Here is a 22,951-nt window from a genome sequence, read left to right on the forward strand (position 1 = left end):
TTAATATAGTAATTCTAGTTGAAGAAAATAGTTTGTTTGCTAGTTCAATTTTTAATCAAGCTGCTGCCGCATTAATGATTTTAAAAAGATGGATGGGCCCTGTTTTTTCCAACTATTTCCATTAAATTGTGACAGTGGTAGTGTTTTAATTAAAAAAACCTACATTTTCACTTTTTAAAACTCTCCTGCTAGGATGCGTTGTACAATGAAAACTAATGACTGCTTACTTCTGACAGAAGAGTTGTCCACAGTTTCTGCAGTGGTGACGTCTTTCAGTGAGAGAAAATCGGACTGAACAGCCTGAACAGCTGTCTCCCCCCTCATCTTTCACCCAGTGGTCAGCTGCAGACCGGCCAGGTTGGTCACTCACAGACCAGCTGAACACTCTTCCTCGACCATCACCGACTAGAATCCTGCTGTGATCCCTGCAAGAACATGAATGGACATTTGAGCCACAACACACCAGGTTTGTTCACCGTTACAATCTCATCACCAGTTTTTGGCTGAATTGGGGATGATCAGACGGTCACCTGTGTGCTGTACATTTCAATGATTTGTTCATACCAAGTATTAAACTGAGACCAGAGATGGCAAACACAGGTTAGCCTGGTCTTAATGGGGAATACAACTGTGAGAGTGCATAACTAGAAGCTCTAGTAGTTAAAATTAATCAGGTTTTCAGCCATGTGCTTTTTATTCCAGGACTAGAATAAACCAGTTCTAAATGCTGCTCTTTTGTCAGATTTTCACTGTATCTTAGAGTAACAGAATGTAGCCTCTCCCCCCATCCATTTTGTTTGGGTTACTCACTTTGAGATGCCTAGTGCTGTGATCTCCGCTGGATGTGCGTTGTCTTTGCGATCAAATGCTGTGTGCATAGTTAGTTTGCTTCTGAATACTAACTGACGCTCCCATCTGTATCCTAGAAGTGGCCAGGAAAAAAGAACAGCTAAAGTCCTCTCGCTATTGCTTTGTCGTCACACACCAGATTGTATCCTATCCCCATGAGAGTATGTCAGTAGGAACAATCTTCCTGGAGGGGCCCGCCCAGGGCAGTGTGTCTCCCCTACATGTCTGTGTCTGACTGATACTTTAAGTGTCAACATTTTAAACTATTTCACTGCACATAAGGAAGGAGAGGAAGTATCCTATTATGAAGCTCTACACCATTGTTTCCCAAAGGGAGAGGGGGATATGCAAAGGTCTAGCCAAAGAAAGGACACTAACACAGAGGAGGTATGACTTAAAATACCCAGGTAGGCCTTTAGCACCACATGGGAGGGCTGCAAAGCCACAACTGATTTCACTTTTTCTGTAAGATGGACTGAAGTCTTCAAAAATTTGGGAAACACTTGCATGAAGAGCTGAAATAACATGCACCTTAATATACTACAAGTGACACCCTTTACTGTCAATTTTTGGCTTATGACTAACCAACCAGAAAAGAAAATTAAGGGCTTTTGCCTGCAAAACTTTCATGCTTTACGTTACAGTGCCTAAAGCAGGAGGAACAGAAGCATACAGCCTTAAGGCTCATTGTTTACAGCACAGAGTTACATAAGAGAGAGAAAACGTGATTCTCATTTCCTGTACCTGGTTTAAGTTTGCTGTAGTGCCGTACTTCTACATGGTTTGGGTGGTTAACCTGAGCATGGGGATGTACTTTAGTTTGCCCCTCAGAATAGTTCACAAAGATAAAGCCATCTTTCTCATCCAAGCTGAGCTGGTCTGACCAACGTCTTGAGTCATCAGAGCCGCTGTCTGCTGACCATGCCGCTGCCCTGGATGATGATGGTACAGGCCTGTGGCTGGTGCTGTTTGGTTGACTCTGGCTCTCCTGCGGTTTAGCGTCTTGACTGATACACTGATCATCTGCTTCAGAGTCACTGCTGTCCTCATCCTGGGCTTCCTGTCCTATTTTATATAGCACAAGAGAATAGAAAAAGTTAGCACAATACAAGTATTTATATCTCATTCTCTTTCCTTTTAAAGTTGCAACATCTACAGAAGAACCTAGTGAGTGTAACTGGAGTCATTCCTCTAACAGACAGGTATATCATCAAAGCAGTGCAGGGTTTTAGCTATGTGTGACCCATATCAGTGGCTATCACACAGCTAATCGGTGTCCCACTGACTATTCACTCCATAAGACTACAAGATTACCTACATTCTGCTATTTTCCTGGAAATACCACTCTCTAGAAATAATGGATCGGATTTTCAAAAATGCCAAATTGACTTCCAATGGTATTTCTGCTTCAAAATCACTTAAGTGATTTTGAAAATTCCACTTATCTCTTTCCCTGGATTTCTACACCACAATCTAAAACTTAGTTATACTCTTCCAAATCTAATTCTCTTTCCATTCCAAACGGAGACTGCAGGGTTGCAAGCTGTGTCAGGGAAGACACTGCTCTTTCAGCATCATCCTTTGACTCTCTTTTTTGAGTCTCGTGTGTGTGATAGGGATTTATTTTCCCATCCTATCATTGTAGCATAAAAGCAGCAATCACTTACCAGAACATGCACCACTCTAACCCTTAATTTTACAGTTCTAAATCCTGTATTAAAAAAAATTCATTATTTTACATGTACATACCACATAATGCTTGATGGAAAAAGAAACAGGAGCAATAATTTCAATCGTTTACAGCTGGCGTGATACAGAACTACAGATTTCAGCATGGTAGCCGACCTTTAATAGTCATTCTAAAGTTTTAAAATCCGTATTAAAAAACCCATGGCTAAGATCCCAGCTGCCTACTCTTATTTCAATGGGCTGTGTTTGTAGCACTTTTTAATAATCACAGAAAATGCATGTGGATAAAGTCCTGGCAGGTGAAAAGTTCAGTTTAACAAACAACCCTGACAATTACTTTAAATTCAAATTTATTGAAATGTCTCAGAGTACCTACAGTTAGAGACATTAATTACATTTGATCTCACAAGACATCTTAATCTAACATTTGAATAAAGAGATGAAAAGATAGCCACCAAGAAAATGGCCATATTTAGTGTGCACTGAATTCTTTGCGAAAACAAGAATAGTATCTACTCCCAAGAACACAAGTAATACTGTTAGCAGTGCAACGCTGCTTTCTTAAAAAAAAAAAAAAGTATGCTCTAGGAATAGGTTTTGGCTCAGGTATCTTATGATTAACTGTTTGTTATTGGGGTTTTTTAATACATCCACTGTTAACAGTGGAAACTGCACAAAGGGATCAGATAACAAGTTGGATTTTTTATATTAACTCATGTATGAAACATGAGTAACCATTGAAGTCAATGGAATTACACAGGCGTGAAAGGAGAATCAAGTCCTCTCTCTATTTATTAGTAGACACAAAGTGTGTGCTGTACCATGGTCTAAAATGTATCACCATTCCTGCATTTTACAGAGGTACTGAGAAAATTAAACAAAACAAAAGCAAAACACCTATTTGCGCTTCTGGACAATCCTCTTGCATTTCCAGGATCTCCACAGGCTCTGGAGCTGGTGTTTCCGGTACTTGCAAAAACTCCATCCGCCAGAACTTTGGGGTGGGAGGGGGAGACACAGGAAGAGAAGCATAAGATAAAAATTTATATCTTCATAGGCTGCCTGTAAAATACTTTATTAACTAAGTCACAGTATAAGAGCAGAATATCCACATTGCCCATCACCATTTACAATATAAATCCACTTTTTAGGGGGTAGGTACCACATTGGGTTCTCACCTCTGGAAATCAAACCCAGATCACAAATGAATGAATTCTGCAGCATCAGCCCAGTTTTCATGAAAAAGCCACAAGCAAGTCTCTGCTTAGGGATTGCAACAGAACAGGAGGGTTGTAAGTGGAGATACAGAGATGCTACTAGCTCTCCTCTTCTGCGAAAAAAACTGGCCCACTGAAGTCTTGCAAAATAAAATTAGGGAATGAGCTCCTCAGTCTTTAGGCAGAAAGGTAGTTCAGCAGTAACCAAAACAGACTGGAAAGGGGTGAAAATTTAAACACACACACACAGAGCTGTCAATTATCACCTCACCACACACATGCATCAAAAAGTAGAAGAAAAAAAAACCTGTGTGCTACAGACTGTCAGCCCAGAAAGGGCTATGTCTCGCTGCAGTTTACATCTATACAGTTTACAGTATACTTTCTCTGCAACTTTGATGTTATTTTAATCCCTGGACGGCCTCTAGTGCGAGTACCTAAGCAGAGACTCCTGCTACTTACTCGGACCACTCCGTCTGAATGTCCTGTCACTATGACGTTCTGTGTGTCCCACTCGTTCATCTCAGACACACAGCAGCACAGGATTTGCTGGCTCCGTCCAGTGAAAGTGTTCACACTCACAACAGGGTTTCCATTAATACTCCACACATGGATGTAAGTGCCAGCACATGACACAATATCACCCTGACAAAGGAAACAAAACCCAAATCCTTTAAATTTCAATCTGGATCTTGGGCATTTACAAAATTACTTCATTTGAGCAGAAACATAGGACAGGATTTTTTTTTAAATGGGTGCTTACAGTTTAGACTCCTAATCCATATTTAGACATCTAAAAAAGAAGTATTCCAATTTTCTGAACACCTAGCAGGCCTCTGATTTAGGTACTTAAATACAGGCTTAGGGAGCCTAACTTTAGGCATTCATTTTTGAAACCTTCATCACAGAAATACAAACCTCACAGAGACCTATGATATGTAGGTAATCTAGTAAATTGATTTGATCTCGAGCCCATCATCTTCCATGGCAGGACTATTCACAACAGTACATGTTCAGTACCTTGTCCAGTCTAGTTTTACATGTCCCAACCTATGGGGCTTCCTTTTCTGGTTTGCAGCTTTGTATTACATTAACCCTCACTTGTTATCTTGCTTTAAAAGGAGTTGAGGCTTGTTTTCACTCTAAGTTACCTTGAATTACCCTAGCACTAAACTCCAACAAAAGATTTGTGTGTGTGGACAGGAGTCAGGTTAGGAGCAACACTTGAGTTATACCCCAAGCTAAGACTGCAGTGAAGACAGGCCCTTAGTATCTCAGGGTTGATGCTTATAACAGAGCAATCTTCACTACTACATCATGCAAAGGGATAGGTCACGGTAGTTGCTATTTCAATAGCTACAGGATTTTATGATATGTTGCCCTTTCTTTATGGTTGTATAGGCTCCCTTCACTGCACAAGTATTCCTCTTTTGGACTACACTGCTCAGCAAGCATTTCACATTTTCATTAGGCAGTTTGGAAGCAGCCAATTACATGGCTTTTGGGAGTAAGTTGTACAAATATCCCAAAAACCGCTGAAGAGTTTGATGCTTTCCTTTTGTTTGAACAATATATGGTTCCATATATGGAACAATATATGGCTTAAAATATGCAACAGTATAAAAAGGACTTAAATCAACAATGCTGTAGATATGTATATGCTTTGGAACTCTTGTGTGCACACACTCAAATAAAATCAATTAAAAAAGAAACTGGAGTGACCTTCGTGAAAAAGCCTTTTGTTATCTTGTAAGAAAAACAGTTTAGGAAAACGTTTGGAAAGTCTTAGTTATGATATGAATGTTTAAGTTTCTGAACATACATCATGCAGTGTATTGGTTCTTACCGTTAATTCATTGATACAAAGTGCTGAAACTGGAGCCCTGTGACCTCGGAGCTGGGTTAGAAATGATAATTTGTTCAAATCCCATATGATGCAGGTACGGTCACGTGAGCCACTAACAATTATGTGATAAGCTAGTGATGCTGTTGAGCACGTGACAGTATCAGTATGACCAAGCAATGCCTGAGAACAAAACAAACAAAAATTACTGACCATTTGAAATCAAGATTGGATGTTTTTCTAAAAGATCTGCTCTCGGGATTATTTTGGGGAATTTCTATGGCCTGTGTTAAACAGGAGGCCAGATTAGATGATGAGAAGGTCTTGGAATCTATGAGATGCAGCACAGAGTATATATTTCAAGCACAGGAATTCCTTACAGTACATTAATTCATGCAAATGGAATGGAAAATTTATTTAGATAAACTGGGACTTTCAAAAAGCAAATGATATACATTTAAGATATAAATGGATTTCAGATAATAGGAATATTTTGAAAAGAAGGGTTTTATAGTATACTGTAAATTGTCAACCATAACACTGTGACCATTTTATTCAGTTTCTTACATAATTGCCTTTAGTACAGACTCATAACAAGACACATTATTAGGCTACTAGTACACACCCTGATGGTGTGATTCACCTGAGAACTGCACCAGTAATCCTCAACAGGGAGCAGTTTATTGCACACACATATATGGCATATACACAGTATGAGCTCATTTATTTAAAAAACAAACACACACCCTATTCAGTTTTTAGAGGTTTTGTGAAATAGCCTTCCACAATGAAACACGTAGGATTCTAACAGAGAGACAAAAGAAAACTCCAGGGAAAAGTTATAAACACATTTCTCTCTCCTTGTTTTATTATTTTAAAAAAGTTTGACACCTTCTGCTTCCTCCAAGCCCATACCAGGATCTCAGCTGTCTATTTTCAGTATCAGTGTATGTTCCAGTGGCCATTTAAAATTTCCTATAATATAGCTCAATTGTGAATTTTAGATAGCTCCCTATTTAATTGTTAAAATAGAAAATTAGTTAAAAAGGAACTTTGGGCCATAAACTGTGAGTGAAAAAGCAGCTGGCAAATTGGAAGCAGGGGAAGATCAGAAGCGTCATTTTCTCTTCTGAAAACACTCCTGCCTTTACATCTTACTGTTATCCAAACAAGAGCCCTAGAACAGCTCTTGATTCAGGTTTTTAAGTAATAGTTAACTTAAAAGGCAGCTTTTCTAGTGCTCTAGATTGCCACAGCCTGAAGCAGCAGAGACCAGAGGAAAGATTATCTTTTCCTTCAGGGATCCCAGCTGTGCACTGCTTGGAGTTGGTGCACCACAGTCATCACCGAAGTAGTACAATGGCCACTCAGGCTATGGCTTTGGACAATGAGTGTTACACACCATATTCTAGTAGCAAATGAAAGTTCTTTTAACTAACTTCTGTATTTGCTCTTACACATTAGTTAAATTGTACCTCATGAAACACTCCTGGTTATAAAGATTAGTTACCTAGAACTATGTAATATCATTTGTAAAACACTTGGGAGTTGATTCAGAGATGCAGGAGATTTCATGCTAACTTAGAGATAGTTGGCTTAGTCTAAGTACGTTATACAAAAAGCGATGTACTGAGGCAACAAAGCAAGAAACATCATAAAGCTTTTCTAACCAAATACACCCTGCATCCCCAACACTACACTACCAGGACTGCCAGGTTTTTGTCCTGAAAACCGTTATTTTCAAATTTTGAAGAGAAGGGGTGAAAGATTTCAGTAAAATCTGACAATTCAAATGGTAGTGGAGAGTCTATCTGTGAATTTTGCAAGTTGCTGGATGCTATTTTAAATAGGCTAAAAATTGGTGCTTATACTCCATGCAGTATTTCAGAAAAGTGTTCTCTCCCTGCCCCCAGGAACACTTTCCAGTGACAAAATACCTTCACATTTTCACACATCCCCAAAACACTTTTTGCTTGGGATTCTTTTTAAAGCAAGCCACTGTTTCAGCTCCAGAGTGCTTTTATTCAGTGACTCTAGAATGGTAATCTGTTCAGTCAGAAGTTCTACTGCAATGTGGAGCCACTGAGTCCCCCCTTCCTCCTCTGACCTTGGAACATGATTTTATTTATCTATTTTTTTACCTGTTTCAGAGTGAGTGTTTTAGCTTTTTCTTTGGAGGTGCCCATCTCCCACACACAAACCACTGTGCTTATTCCTCCAGTGATGACCAGTTTGGGATTTGGACAGATTGCACATAGAATCTGTCCCCATTCTGACAAACATTCATAAACAATCACTGCCTACAAAATAAAAAATAAAGACAAAGTGAAGAAGGCATACATCTAGTCTTGCAAGTTTGTTGTTGTTAGCATTAGTCTTTTCAAGGAAACTTCAGCACAGTCACCGTCATTTAACTGATCTCAGAAGTTGGCTCAGAAGAAATACATGAAAGTAACTTCAGTAAAAAAAATATATACATAGTTTGAACACCAAGAATAAAACAAAACACAATTTACAACTGTTTAGGATTTGAGATTAATCTATACTAAATGTTTATCATGCAATTAAATTGGAAACAATGCCAAAGCATATAGTGAGAACATTACATATTTGTTCCCGATGAACACTGGCTCTTGCAGCTAAAACAATTGTTTTCCTTCTCTCAACTCCCCTCCCATCCTGCTGCAATTCCCAGACTAGTAGCCATTATCAGGCAATACTGACCACTTCTCCAGTAGCACACAAAAGGGTTGTTTTTGGCCAAAATAGGCCCGAACAAGAACCAGTCAGACGCGCCTGAATGTTAAGAAATCTGGATCCTGATCTGGATTTTAGGGATCAGGTTCCTTGCCAGGGCCAAATCCTGCATCTGTATTATTGAACAGGCAAGGCTACCAGATCGAGCCTATTATGCTAGGTACTCATTAATGTGTAAGGAATAACAGTCCCTGCCCCAATGAGCTAACAATCTTGAAGACAAGACAAAATATGTGTATGAAACAAGTGAAAAAAAAAAAATAGGAGCTGTACAATTCTTAAGCCAATCACGAGCATCAGTTGCATCTCGCCACCGGCCTAACTGTCACAGGTTGCAGTTTTCTCAAGAGAGTGTTACATTACGCTTCCTGACATAAATGGGAATTTGCCTGAGTAAGAATTCAATAAAAAGCGAGTCTGATCTTCAATTTTTGGCCCCTAGTTTACTCAGGAGAAAGTTTCTCTCTCTTCTTTGGTTTTCATCTCCTACCTTCAGTGCCAACCTCTGCCACAAGATGGTGCCAAATCAGATACTGTAGATTTACAGTAGAAACCCTGAAGTTCATTCTTGTTTATTGTATTATGGAAATTAACCTTTTAGTAGCAATCATAGAATCCTAGAATATCAGGGTTGGAAGGGACCTCAGGAGGTCATCTAGTCCAACCCCCTGCTCAAAGCAGGACCAATCCCCAATTTTTGCCCCAGATCCCAAATGGCCGCCTCAAGGATTGAACTCACAACCCTGGGTTTAGCAGGCCAATGCTTAAACCACTAAGCTATCCCTCCCCCAAATAGGTTAACTTGATTTTCCTATCATTCTTCAGGTGAACACTTCAGCATAAATACTAATAAAGCAGATACAGTACAGACAAAATTCTTTCCTTTGTATGCACAATATATTTTCAGAGTTAGATTTTAGTAGAGAACACATATTAAAACATCAGAAAAACTTAAAATTCAGATCACAAACCTTGTCTGACTCATATGTTCCCAGTCTACAGCTGAGGTCTGCATAGCCCCAAGCAAAAGTTTTATTCCAGGTAGGTGGAATGAGAACCTTATTTTGCTCTACTGCCAGAATTCCTTTATCTGTGCAAACTATCTGGCCCACGGGCTCCTTGAGTTCTGAACAACAAACAACAACGTGTTTTATGTTACTGAAAACACACAAAAGCACAGCCATCACATAACCCTGTATAATATTGTTTGTAATTATGTGACAGCCCCCTCTGATCACAGTACAAATACCGTGATGCACCATAGAAACTGAAATCGTACACTGCTTACATTATACAAATATCAGTTTAAACTGTAATGATGTCACGTGTACTATAATCCTATCAACTCTCACAGCTAGACACTATCAGTATTTGAACTGATGTCCTCGGGATGCCTAGGTACTGGCACTTCCATTGGTGGCACTCTTCCCTCAGTCAGTAAGGGACACCATGTTGCTGGATATGCTGTCTTTCAGACAAAACATGGAAGTAAGAGTCTGAACACCTGTGGTCATTAAAGAGGACATTGAATTTTTTTGTACAGCAAAAACATTGATTCTAAAATCCCAGCCAAATAATTTCATTTGCCACATTTCAAATTTGATAATTATAGTCTGCCTACCTAGCTTGCCCTAGCATTTTCAAATGGAGATGGCTATTCTTCACTTGCTCTCTAAGGTGACAGTGGAGTATTGATGTGCTCTGTTAAACAGCTGCTCCTTTCTACCCCAGAGGTGGATGCTTTTCAATCGTGAATGAAGTAATCACTAGAATATCCCGTACCTAACTCACATCGAGTTTGTAAAGTGTTCAATATCTTCAGCTGGAAAACATGATATACGTGCTAAATATAATTTATTAATGAATATTTTAGAACATGTCAGTTGGAACCCAATTAAATTTAAAAATGAGTTATTAACTATTTTTATAATTTTACTATCTTCTTGTGGCTGAAAAAATTAAAGCCAGACATGAGCAGGACATGACACTATTGCTTCTGTGTGGCTATTGACAGTACCATTTCTTGCCAGTATCCAAAATAATCCTTGGAAGTCTTGAGAAAGTACTTTTCTCCCATGGTAACACACAAAAACTGAGGTTCTGTGGGGCACTCAAGCTAGATTTAAACATTTTAGATTGTGGGTGGGGCACCCTCAGTAGCAGGTTCTCAGCTCTGGAATTTGCTTCCCTTGATGGTTTCAGACAGTTCGTTGAAATTAAACACAAGGTGTTAAACTTTAGGGTGTGGCTTAAGGCTCATTCTTTCCCCTTCAGGCCTTGTTCATGAAACAGTTAAATTTAGTTAAAATTGGTACAACTTTCTTGCATAGACAAGGCCTAACTCAAGTGGAATTGGGGCCTCTCAGAATCTTAGAGGATTGGAGTGTTAAATCTGGAACTCTAGTGGAGTATGAAACCCAAGAGGTAAGAAAAATCAGAAAAAGGAACATTTATTTAGCAAGAACTATGAACACACTAGCAAGAGACCAGGAGTAAGTACTGTGGTGAGTTTTACCTTTTACAGGTGCAAGGGAAGGCCTCAGGTTGTCTAAATGATGAAAAAAGATCTTGTCATTTGTGGAACCTGGGGGGACAGACATTCCAACTACATCTCCATTGATTCGGCTTCTAACTCGCTTTGGTGGGTGTGGTTTTTTAAATAGCTGCAATATGTGGGATAGGAAATCAAACACGAGTTAGTGACAAGATTATAGATTCCCATCAGCAAAGACTTTTAAAGTTTACCAACAGTATCAGATTTACTTTAAAAAAATGCTACACATTAGCAAATGTACATAAAGTTCCGCTTATATTTTATACACGTTTTTGTTAAATATTCAAGAAAAATACAAACCCCAACTAGAATGCAATGAGCATACATTTTTCATCAGGATTTTACTTTTTAGAAAACAATTAAAATAGCCAAGTTGCTGTTTACAATGATTTTACATTCTTATTTCAGACAAACAGAGAACTTCCTTTTGGCTTTGTAACAAACTGCTGATGAAGCAGTATCATAATATTGCTATCAGTATGACAAATATACAGGTAACAAATATTGAAGAATGCATCCAGTTTTCAGAAGTCTCTGCTGAAAAATCTAGGGCAAAAATAAGTTATTCTCCATCCTTTCACTTACTGCTATTGTTGGATTTTTACATTTGAAGTATGCAGAATGAACGAGCAAAATTCTCTGTTGAGGTTATTAAAATCAGCTTCCTCTATAGTGCAGTCTGCGTTCTGGAACACATGTGCCTTGTATGTAGGACAGCTATATTTTACTATAAAGATTGAGCTTTTGAACTCTGTTGGCCAAGGTATATCCAGTTTACAAGTGCATGTTTCAATGGGTAGGAACAACATATCATTGGATTAAGCACCATCTCTAAAATGCTAGCTAATAGCAGAGGGCAATTTTGTGAAGGGAAGACAGATAAATGAATTTAGGTCTATAAATATTACTACATTTATCATAATCTGAACTACAAACTGGTACTTTTTCAAAGTTAAACTATGTAAATATATCCCACAAACACCAGGCCACATTGTTGGAATAATACAGACAATCAAAGGGTAGAAAAGAGTCTCAGTGGGCAGGGAGGAGTTGATTATAGATGACACAGAAGAATCAGATTCCGCCTCACGATTGTTCTTAGCCAATCATGTGATGATGAGTCAGTAATTTTCTAATGTGTACCACCTTCTGTGTCAACACTGATCTCTTGAGCAATGTTAAGCAGACTGTGGTTGGAAATGGCCCATCAGAGGTGAAGACAGGGTCCGGGACTTGTCCTGCTCTGCATGTGCCGTGGCTCCGCGCGGCTTCCGGAAGCAGCAGCATGTCCCCCCTCTGGTCCTATGGGTTGGGGCAGCCAGGAGGCTCCGCACATTGCCCTTGCCCCAAGCGCCGCCCCCACAACTCCCATTGGTCGGGAACCGTGAGTATTCATGGCCCGCCATACAATTTCCATACCCAGATGTGGCCGTCAGGCCACAAGTTTGTCCACCCCTAGTCTAGTGGGGACCACCCAAAGTTCCTGAGTGGCATCCGCATTTTAGGATGCTTATCCAAACTCTAAATATTGAGGAATTTCCCCTCACTGGTTTTCTATGTATTTTTGCTTTACTGACAGTTGGGTTTGCTGCACTTCTGATTGTGAAATATGACAAACTGATGCAACCTACACTACTCCTCTGCCACCTTTGGGAAGGTATTAAAAGTACTTGTATAGTCCCAGTCCAAGCATGGGAAATACCTGCTGATATCAGTAATACCTCACCTAATGGTAACAAGGCAAAAGGAAACTTTTCAGGGGGTACCTATTGTACGTATGGCAAACCCGAACTCCTTTATCCAAGGGAAATTCAATAAACTTTCCTTTTGGTATTTAATAATTTACAATGACCTCTCAAAGAGAATTTCACCACCCTTCAAAGCTTCAATCCTTTTTGTTTTTAAAGGTTGTCTCTAAATTCTTCCATTCAATTCTAGCTAGTGGTTTATGCCAGCCCTGCCAGAACCAATGTTTTTAAAGCAATTATTTAATAATTTATTTTCAACAGCTACAGTACAAATAATAAGAACATAAGAACGGCCATACTGGGTCAGACTAAATTAGGTCCATCTAGCCCAGTATCCTGTCTTTGACAGTGGCCAGTGCCAGGTGCCCCAGAAGGAATGAACAGAACAGGTAATCATCAAGCGATCCAACCCCTGTTGCCCATTCCCAGCTTCCGGGAATGAGAAGGTGCCACAGAAAACTAAGCAACCACGTTAAAAAGAAAAAAGGGAAATGATGTATTCCTAACTAAATTTACTACAAGACAACTTGAACAATTAAATTTCCTGTGCACTATGTTGCAACTGTATTCTATCACATAGCAAAAAGCCCGGGAAGAATTTATACTGCACTACCCTTTTGCAGTAACACACTGGCTCTCTGATGATTTGTTGTTTTTTAAGCTCCTCCATAAGCTCTTGCCTCTACTTTTGGAGCATGAGGAAAAAGGGAGAAATCTCAAGTCTTACTGACAAAACCCAAAGTTGATGTTAGATGCATTGAGAATGGGTTCATGTGTAAGTGAGTCTCCATTTCTGCAAATGTATTTACAACCACAAAACTTGCACTTAAGTTCCAGACAAAAAACAGAAATGCACTCTAGAAACTTAAATACCAAATATGTTTTGACTGGAATTACACCTTTTTATATTAAAGCATTTGGAAATTCTTGGATTTGAATATTTTCTGGCATATAGTTACAATAGGTTAAAGAACATCCTCACCTGTTTGGGTATCTGCCCAAAGTTATTAATGAATCCTATGGTAGCTGTCTCTTTTAATGGGTCATTTATGTTGTATATATCCACTTGCCCCTCATAAAAGAGATGATGGAAGACATTTACAGCTTCTACCGCAGCAGGGCCTTGCTGTTTATAACCAAAGATTAAGTCAATCCATTCATGCAGATGTGCGCTCACAAAATCACATTCCAAAGCCTGTAATTCAAAATGTATGCATTAAACTGAGCAGATAGTCACTGACCGAGTCTATTATCGGACTGTGGTGGATGAAATTACACAAAGTATTTGATATGTTTAAAGGAAAAGCAGTATAATAGCACCTTATTAGCTGCCTCAGCCAATACTGATACCAAGAGCAAATGGAAGACCATTGATTCTTTAGTCCATCAGCATGCCAGGGTACCTCCCCAAGATGCACTTCAAATAGAAAAGTCACCACAAAGGATGCATTGAGCTCCCTAGACTGGTATTTAAGTCCAAATAAACTTTCTACGTTTTTTATTATTAAAATGTTTATTACCTCCCGATGAACTCTAATAAATTCCCGAGGATCTCCCTTTGCCCATGGGGGAAGTATCACATCTCCAAGCTTAGTGCCATTCTGTTTGCAACCTACAAAATAAATTGAAGTTTTAAAAGCAAAAAAGACAGTGATGCATCTCAATACAAGAAAAAACAAAAATCATATGAGTTACAGTGGCACATGCTTTATAAAGTTAGTGATTCAAGAAATTTCTCAGTATTTTTTACTGTTGTTTCTAATAGCCCCTTAGAAGCCCGAAAGTTGTGTCCTTACTGGAAACATGTTTCTCCATTGGGTATATATTTTTTTATATAGCGTTGTTTGTGAGTGCTTGAACTATTTGTAATTTTTAAAAATATAAAATAAAGACACAAAGTTATTTCAGGGAACAGGGTAGACACATAGAATTATATGTTCCTTGCGCATATATATAAAAGGAGATAATTTCAGTTTCCCATCCTTTAATGCCCCTTTAAAATGTAACTTTAATAGGTTTTTAGCTATGAGGATTTATTTGATGGTTATCTAACCTTCTGAGAATTTTGAATAACGGTCCAGTTACCTTAATAGTTTTCACAACAGAGAAGCTAAACACAGTCTTTAGCCTTTCCTAAGAACAAGGTTTTTAGAACTTTAATTTCATCTTACTATAGCTGTATTTTCTATTTAAATGGTTCTGTGTCACATGGTAGATATTTTGTTAGGTATGATGTCTTTGTAGAATAATGGAAACAGCCCATGCAACACCCTCTTGCAGCCATACCACAACCAGGATCCTTTTTGCATATTTGGCTTGTACTGAATAATGACTGGGTTTTTTAAAAAACAACTTCAGAAAGCTCTACTCCATCCTTTCAAACACACACACGCACAAGTTTTAAAAATACAAAATGAGAAATATCAGAATATGAAGATAAATTTCTCGGATGGAGTGACCTTTTGGATGTTCATTTTAGTAGACTTTCTTTACAGTCACTTTTTGAAAGTTTTACACTTTTTGATAGTTTAAACCTGTCTGGTTTTAAGTAAGGGAGGACTTGCAGGAGTCAAATGACTAATTACTGAATTCAGTGCATTTTCAGTGATTTATATGCCAACAGGCTGTATAATAGAGGAAAATAATCCTGAGATGAAATGGTGTAACAGCAAACAGTAAAAAGGCATCCCACTGGTAGAATCACACCGTGATTCATTTTCTCCATATAAGGAAGACTTTTTAAACTACCAGAATATATTCATATTCTGTGTCCTCCGCTGTAAACCTTGAAGGACTGTTTCTTCAACCTTTATTCACATTGAGAAGTACTACAAAAGTCCCACTCTTGAGTTCATGGGATTATGCTTGTAAATACCATTTAATATAAATAAGGCTTGCAGAACTGGACCCTGAATCTTTTATTCACAGAAGTTTCAATTTTGTTGAAAAACACATTGAAAAGGGATAGAAATGTGAGTTTCAGAATATAAGATAGCCTGTGATAAAGGTTAAGAGGAAACTTTCCCTAATATCTTATGTCTGAATGCATCTGATGAAGTGAGCTGTAGCTCACGAAAGCTTATGCTCAAATAAATTTGTTAGTCTCTAAGATGCCAAAAGTCCTCCTTTTCTTTTTGCGGATACAGACTAACACGGCTGCTACTCTGAAATATGTCTGAACAGATACAGTAACTGCTATGTTCTTGGGTCTGAATGTGTCATTATGGGTATGTCTACACTACGGAATAAGGTCGAATTTATAGAAGTCGGTTTTTTAGAAATCGGTTTTATAAATTCGAGTGTGTGTGTCCCCACAGTAAATGCTCTAAGTGCATTAAGTGCATTAACTCGGCGGAGCGCTTCCACAGTACCGAGGCAAGCGTCGACTTCCGGAGCGTTGCACTGTGGGTAGCTATCCCACAGTTCCCGCAGTCTCCGCTGCCCATTGGAATTCTGGGTTGAGATCCCAATGCCTGATGGGGCTAAAACATTGTTGCGGGTGGTTCTGGGTACATATCGTCAGCCTCCCGTTCCCTCCCTCCCCCCGTGAAAGCAAGGGCAGACAATCATTTCGCGCCTTTTTTCCTGAGTTACCTGTGCAGACGCCATACCATGGCAAGCATGGAGCCCGCTCAGGTAACCGTCACCCTATGTCTCCTGGGTGCTGGCAGACGCGGTACGGCATTGCTACACAGTAGCAGCAACCCCTTGCCTTGTGGCAGCAGACGGTACAGTACGACTGGTAGCCGTCATCGTCATGTCTGAGGTGCTCCTGGTCGCCTCTGTGAGGTCGATCAGGAGCGCCTGGGCAGACATGGGCACAGGGACTAAATTTGGAGTGACTTGACCAGGTCATTCTCTTTAGTCCTGCAGTCAGTCCTATTGAACCGTCTTATGGTGAGCGGGCAGGCGATACGGACTGCTAGCAGTCGTGCTGTACCATCTTCTGCCGAGCAGTCATGAGATGTGGATGGCATGCAGTCCGTCTGCTGCCAGCCAAAGATGTAAAAGATAGATGGAGTGGGTCAAAACAAGAAATAGACCAGATTTGTTTTGTACTCATTTGCTTCCCCCCCCCTCCCCTGTCTAGGGGACTCATTCTTCTAGATCACACTGCAGTCAAGGTGCAGCGAGGTAAATCTAGCCATGTATCAATCAGAGGCCAGGCTAACCTTCTTGCTCCAATAAGGACAATAACTTAGGTGCACCATTTCTTATTGGAACCCTCTGTGAAGTCCTGCCTGAAATACTCCTTGATGTAAAGCCACCCCCTTTGTTGATTTTAGCTCCCTGAAGCCAACCCTGTAAGCGCCCCTCCCAGCGTCAGAGCAATGGCAAACAATCGGGCATCTGAGAGTGCTGTCCAGAGCAGTCACAATGGAGCGCTCTGATGGGGCTAAAACATTGTCGCGGGTGGTTCTGGGTACGTGTCGTCAGGCCCCCGTTCCCTCCCTCCCTCCGTGAAAGCAAGGGCAGACAATCATTTCGCGCCTTTTTTCCTGAGTTACCTGTGCAGACGCCATACCACAGCAAGCATGGAGCCCGCTCAGGTAACCGTCACCCTATGTCTCCTGGGTGCTGGCAGACGCGGTACGGCTTTGCTGCACAGTAGCAGCAACCCCTTGCCTTCTGGCAGCAGACGGTGCAATACGACTGGTAGTCGTCCTCATCGTGTCCGAGGTGCTCCTGGCCGCGTCGGCTGGGAGCGCCTGGGCAGACATGGGCGCAGGGACTAAATTTGGAGTGACTTGACCAGGTCATTCTCTTTAGTCCTGCAGTCAGTCCTATTGAACCGTCTTATGGTGAGCAGGCAGGCGATACGGACTGCTAGCAGTCGTACTGTACCATCTTCTGCCAGGCAGGCAAGAGATGAGGATTGCTAGCAGTCGTATTGCACCATCTTCTGCCAGGCAGGCAAGAGATGGGGATGGCTAGCAGGCGTACTGTACCATCTTCTGCCAAGCAGCCATGAGATGTGGATGGCATGCAGTCCTTCTGCACCGTCTGCTGCCAGCCAAAGATGTAAAAGATAGATGGAGTGGGTCAAAACAAGAAATAGACCAGATTTGTTTTGTACTCATTTGCCTCCTCCCCTGTCTAGGGGACTCATTCCTCTAGGTCACACTGCAGTCACTCACAGAGAAGGTGCAGCGAGGTAAATCTAGCCATGTATCAATCAGAGGCCAGGCTAACCTCCTTGTTCCAATAACAACGATAACTTAGGTGCACCATTTCTTATTGGAACCCTCCGTGCAGTCCTGCCTGAAATACTCCTTGATGTACAGGCACCCCCTTTGTTGATTTTAGCTCCCTGAAGCCAACCCTGTAAGCCGTGTCGTCAGTCGCCCCTCCCTCCGTCAGAGCAACGGCAGACAATCGTTCCGCGCCTTTTTTCTGTGCGGACGCCATACCACGGCAAGCATGGAGCCCGCTCAGCTCACTTTGGCAATTAGGAGCACATTAACCACCACACGCATTATTCAGCAGTATATGCAGCACCAGAACATGGCAACGCGATACCGGGCGAGGAGGCGACGTCAGCGCGGTCCCGTGAGTGATCAGGACATGGACACAGATTTCTCTGAAAGCATGGGCCCTGCCAATGCATGCATCATGGTGCTAATGGGGCAGGTTCATGCTGTGGAACGCCGATTCTGGGCTCGGGAAACAAGCACAGACTGGTGGGACCGCATAGTGTTGCAGGTCTGGGACGATTCCCAGTGGCTACGAAACTTTCGCATGCGTAAGGGCACTTTCATGGAACTTTGTGACTTGCTTTCCCCTGTCCTGAAGCGCATGAATACCAAGATGAGAGCAGCCCTCACAGTTGAGAAGCGAGTGGCGATAGCCCTGTGGAAGCTTGCAACGCCAGACAGCTACCGGTCAGTCGGGAATCAATTTGGAGTGGGCAAATCTACTGTGGGGGCTGCTGTGATGCAAGTAGCCCACGCAATCAAAGATCTGCTGATATCAAGGGTAGTGACCCTGGGAAATGTGCAGGTCATAGTGGATGGCTTTGCTGCAATGGGATTCCCTAACTGTGGTGGGGCTATAGATGGAACCCATATCCCTATCTTGGCACCGGAGCACCAAGCCGCCGAGTACATAAACCGCAAGGGGTACTTTTCAATAGTGCTGCAAGCTCTGGTGGATCACAAGGGACGTTTCACCAACATCAACGTGGGATGGCCGGGAAAGGTGCATGATGCTCGCATCTTCAGGAACTCTGGTCTGTTTCAAAAGCTGCAGGAAGGGACTTTATTCCCAGACCAGAAAATAACTGTTGGGGATGTTGAAATGCCTATAGTTATCCTTGGGGACCCAGCCTACCCCTTAATGCCATGGCTCATGAAGCCGTACACAGGCAGCCTGGACAGTAGTCAGGAGCTGTTCAACTACAGGCTGAGCAAGTGCAGAATGGTGGTAGAATGTGCATTTGGACGTTTAAAGGCGCGCTGGCGCAGTTTATTGACTCGCTTAGACCTCAGCGAAACCAATATTCCCACTGTTATTACTGCTTGCTGTGTGCTCCACAATATCTGTGAGAGTAAGGGGGAGACGTTTATGGCGGGGTGGGAGGTTGAGGCAAATCGCCTGGCTGCTGGTTACGCGCAGCCAGACACCAGGGCGGTTAGAAGAGCACAGGAGGGCGCGGTACGCATCAGAGAAGCTTTGAAAAACAGTTTCATGACTGGCCAGGCTACGGTGTAAAAGTTCTGTTTGTTTCTCCTTGATGAACCCCCCCGCCCCTTGGTTCACTCTACTTCCCTGTAAGCTAACCACCCTCCCCTCCTCCCTTTAATCATTGCTTGCAGAGCCAATAAAGTCATTGCTGCTTCACAGTCATGTATTCGTTATTCATTCATCACACAAATAGGGGGATGACTACCAAGGTATCCCAGGAGGGGTGGTGGAGGAGGGAAGGAAAATGCCACACAGCACTTTAAGCACAGCACTTTAAAAGTTTACAACTTTAAAATTTATTGAATGACAGCCTTCTTTTTTTTGGGCAATCCTCTGTGGGGGAGTGGCTGGTTGGCCGGAGGCCTCCCCACCGTGTTCTTGGGCGTCTGGGTGTGGAGGCTATGGAACTTGGGGAGGAGGGCGGTTGGTTACAGAGGGGCTGCAGTGGCAGTCTGTGCTCCAGCTGCCTTTGCTGCAGCTCAACCATACACTGGAGCATACTGGTTTGGTCCTGCAGCAGCCTCAGCATTGAATCCTGCCTCCTCTCATCACGCTGCCGCCACCTTTGAGCTTCAGCCCTGTCTTCAGCCCGCCACTTACTCTCTTCAGCCCGCCACTTACTCTCTTCAGCCCTCCACCTCTCCTCCCGGTCATTTTGTGCTTTCCTGCACTCTGACATTATTTGCCTCCACGCATTCGTCTGTGCTCTGTCAGTGTGGGAGGACAGCATGAGCTCGGAGAACATTTCATCGCGAGTGCGTTTTTTTTTCTTTCTAAGCTTCACTAGCCTCTGGGAAGGAGAAGATCCTGTGATCATTGAAACACATGCAGCTGGTGGAGAAAAAAAAAGGGACAGCGGTATTTAAAAAGACACATTTTATAAAACAGTGGCTACACTCTTTCAGGGTAAACCTTGAAAGTTAACATTACATACATAGCACATGTGCTTTCGTTACAAGGTCGCATTTTGCCTCCTCCCACCGCGTGAACGGATTTTGGTTGAATGCCAGCAAACATACACTGCAATGCTTTGTTCTACAGTGATTCCCCAGTACGTGTTGCTGGCCTGGAGTGGTAAAGTGTCCTACCATGAAGGACGAAATAAGGCTGCCCTCCCCAGAAACCTTTTGCAAAGGCAGAACCGCAAATGCCAGGGCAAAGTAATCCTTTCACATGCTTGCTTTTAAACCATGTATAGCATTTTAAAAGGTACACTCACCAGAGGTCCCTTCTCCGCCTGCTGAGTCCAGGAGGCAGCCTTGGGTGGGTTCGGGGGGTACTGGCTCCAGGTCTAGGGTGAGAAACAGTTCCTGGCTGTCGGGAAAACCGGTTTCTCCGCTTGCTTGCTGTGAGCTATCTACAACCTCCTCCTCATCATCTTCTTCGTCCCCAAAACCTACTTCTGTATTGCCTCCATCTCCATTGAAGGAGTCAAACAACACGGCTGGGGTAGTGGTGGCTGAACCCCCTAAAATGGCATGCAGCTCATCATAGAAGCGGCATGTTTGGGGCTCTGACCCAGAGCGGCCGTTCGCCTCTCTGGTTTTCTGGTAGGCTTGCCTCAGCTCCTTCAGTTTCACGCGGCACTGCTTCGGGTCCCTGTTATGGCCTCTGTCCTTCATGCCCTGGGAGATTTTCAGAAAGGTTTTGGCATTTCGAAAACTGGAACGGAGTTCTGATAGCACGGATTCCTCTCCCCAAACAGCGATCAGATCCCGTACCTCCCGTTCAGTCCATGCTGGAGCTCTTTTGCGATTCTGGGACTCCATCATGGTCACCTCTGCTGATGAGCTCTGCATGGTCACCTGCAGCTTGCCACGCTGGCCAAACAGGAAATGAGATTCAAAAGTTCGCGGTTCTTTTCCTGTCTACCTGGCCAGTGCATCTGAGTTGAGAGCGCTGTCCAGAGCGGTCAGAATGGAGCACTCTGGGATAGCTCCCGGAGGCCAATACCATCGAATTGTGTCCACAGTACCCCAAATTCGAGCCGGCAACGTCGATTTAAGCGCTAATCCACTTGTCAGGGGTGGAGTAAGGAAATCGATTTTAAGAGCCCTTTAAGTCGAAATAAAGGGCTTCATTGTGTGGACGGGTGCAGGTTTAAATCGATTTAACGCTGCTAAATTCGATCTAAAGTCCTAGTGTAGACCAGGGCTAGAGATCCTTGGTTCAAGCTTCTAAACTCTTAGGAAATATTCTGCACCAATGATTTTGATTTTTAAAAGATGCGGATGGTTAGTAATTCCTGTTATTGAATTTGCAGCATAGAACTTGAAAAAACTGAAGAGTTAATCTCGTAACAAATAATATGACGCTATGGCAACACTAATATTTATCTGACATCAGTTATTTTATCTTTCAGAGATCTGACCTGCCAGTAGTTGAGCAAAATTTCACTGCAGTTGAATAAATAACTAACAGTGGAAATTATCTATCAAGCTTTAAACACATTTCAGCTACTTTCCCTTAAAGAACTTCACTCCTATAAGTCTAAATATCAAAACTGACAAACACATTATGCAAACCTTAGGTTATGTCTGTCCTTTAAGCACTTTTGGCCTGAGTATTGAAACACTACTTTAAGACTGGTAGATTGATTATATGGCAGAAAAATATAGTAATCAGAAATTCTCCTACCAAAGCAAGATTTGCTGAATGCATGAGTTCTAATAAAAATGCTTCCCTTGGAAATGTAAATTTATCGTTCAATTTAATTTCTAAAATGCAGTTTTATATGAGTTGTTAAAATGAATATTTGGTGTTTAAGAAAACATCTTCATTCATCGAAAAGAAAAAGTCAAGAGTTACAAACGCACTGTCCAGATTTCCCTATATAATTGCACACAAACACACAGCATTGGGAAATACATATTCCCATAATTAAAAGATAATTGAGGCCCAGTTCCAGTAAGCCATCTGCCATTTTCTTACCCTGTTACATAAATCTTTGTTACATACATTTTACTGAACTTGTTTTATGTCTGGACCCGCTTTCACTGTTTTCACATCCATAACATGATACGAGCAGCAGCTTTTGCCTACCTAGATCAAAGTTATTGGAGTTAAGCAGAAACTCCGGGAGGTAAAAGAATTCTGGGATGAGTTCCTTTACATCTGCCATGTTGTGCTTTGATGCTGAATACCAGGCTTCACGCACACTGTGAAACATTCTGTCAGCCAGGTCAAAGTGGCCACCCTGTAGAATGAAATGAGAAGCATCTTTATACCAGAACATTTTTCAGCCCAGCAGACTCAGCCAAGGTCTATAACACTGTAAAATAAAACCATTTGGTAATGCTTTATCTTAGTCAAATAAATACAATAATAAAAAAGGAAAAAACCTCTCCTGCAACAAAAGGGTCTAAAACTATGTTTTTTTCTATCAGTTGCTATAATCTTTCTTTGCAATAATGCTAAATATGAAGCATAAAAATATAAATCTACAGGATTTTTTTTGTTTAAAAAAAAATCTAGCCTTATTCCAAATATTAGTCTTTTTGGTTGAAATGCTGGCCCAAAGAAAATAAATGTTCTTGCCTGATGGTTTCCAGCTAAGAAAATATTTAAAATGTAGCACTGTGAACCCAATTAATTTTCGAGCTCTCAGAAA

At 41.6% G+C, this 22,951-nt stretch overlaps 1 protein-coding gene across 6 annotated transcripts in view; it reads right to left on the reverse strand.

Moving 5' to 3' along the window:
- The window catches only part of WDFY3 (WD repeat and FYVE domain containing 3), a 306,761-nt gene that overhangs the window by 3,694 nt on the left and 280,116 nt on the right, over nt 1-22,951 (reverse strand). For all 6 annotated transcript variants that reach the window (XM_075127477.1, XM_048848044.2, XM_048848041.2 and 3 more), the window contains 12 exons: nt 22,384-22,537; nt 14,178-14,269; nt 13,640-13,852; nt 10,871-11,018; nt 9,327-9,481; nt 7,740-7,898; nt 5,602-5,781; nt 4,218-4,400; nt 3,436-3,532; nt 1,594-1,914; nt 811-922; nt 228-425 (listed from right to left, as the gene is read on the reverse strand). In XM_075127477.1, the coding sequence (XP_074983578.1) occupies nt 228-425; nt 811-922; nt 1,594-1,914; nt 3,436-3,532; nt 4,218-4,400; nt 5,602-5,781; nt 7,740-7,898; nt 9,327-9,481; nt 10,871-11,018; nt 13,640-13,852; nt 14,178-14,269; nt 22,384-22,537 (2,012 nt within the window). The remainder of the gene's footprint in view (nt 1-227; nt 426-810; nt 923-1,593; nt 1,915-3,435; nt 3,533-4,217; nt 4,401-5,601; nt 5,782-7,739; nt 7,899-9,326; nt 9,482-10,870; nt 11,019-13,639; nt 13,853-14,177; nt 14,270-22,383; nt 22,538-22,951) is intronic.

Source organism: Caretta caretta, chromosome 4 (genome assembly GCF_965140235.1).
Source record: "Caretta caretta isolate rCarCar2 chromosome 4, rCarCar1.hap1, whole genome shotgun sequence".
Classification (NCBI taxonomy): Eukaryota; Metazoa; Chordata; order Testudines; family Cheloniidae; genus Caretta; species Caretta caretta.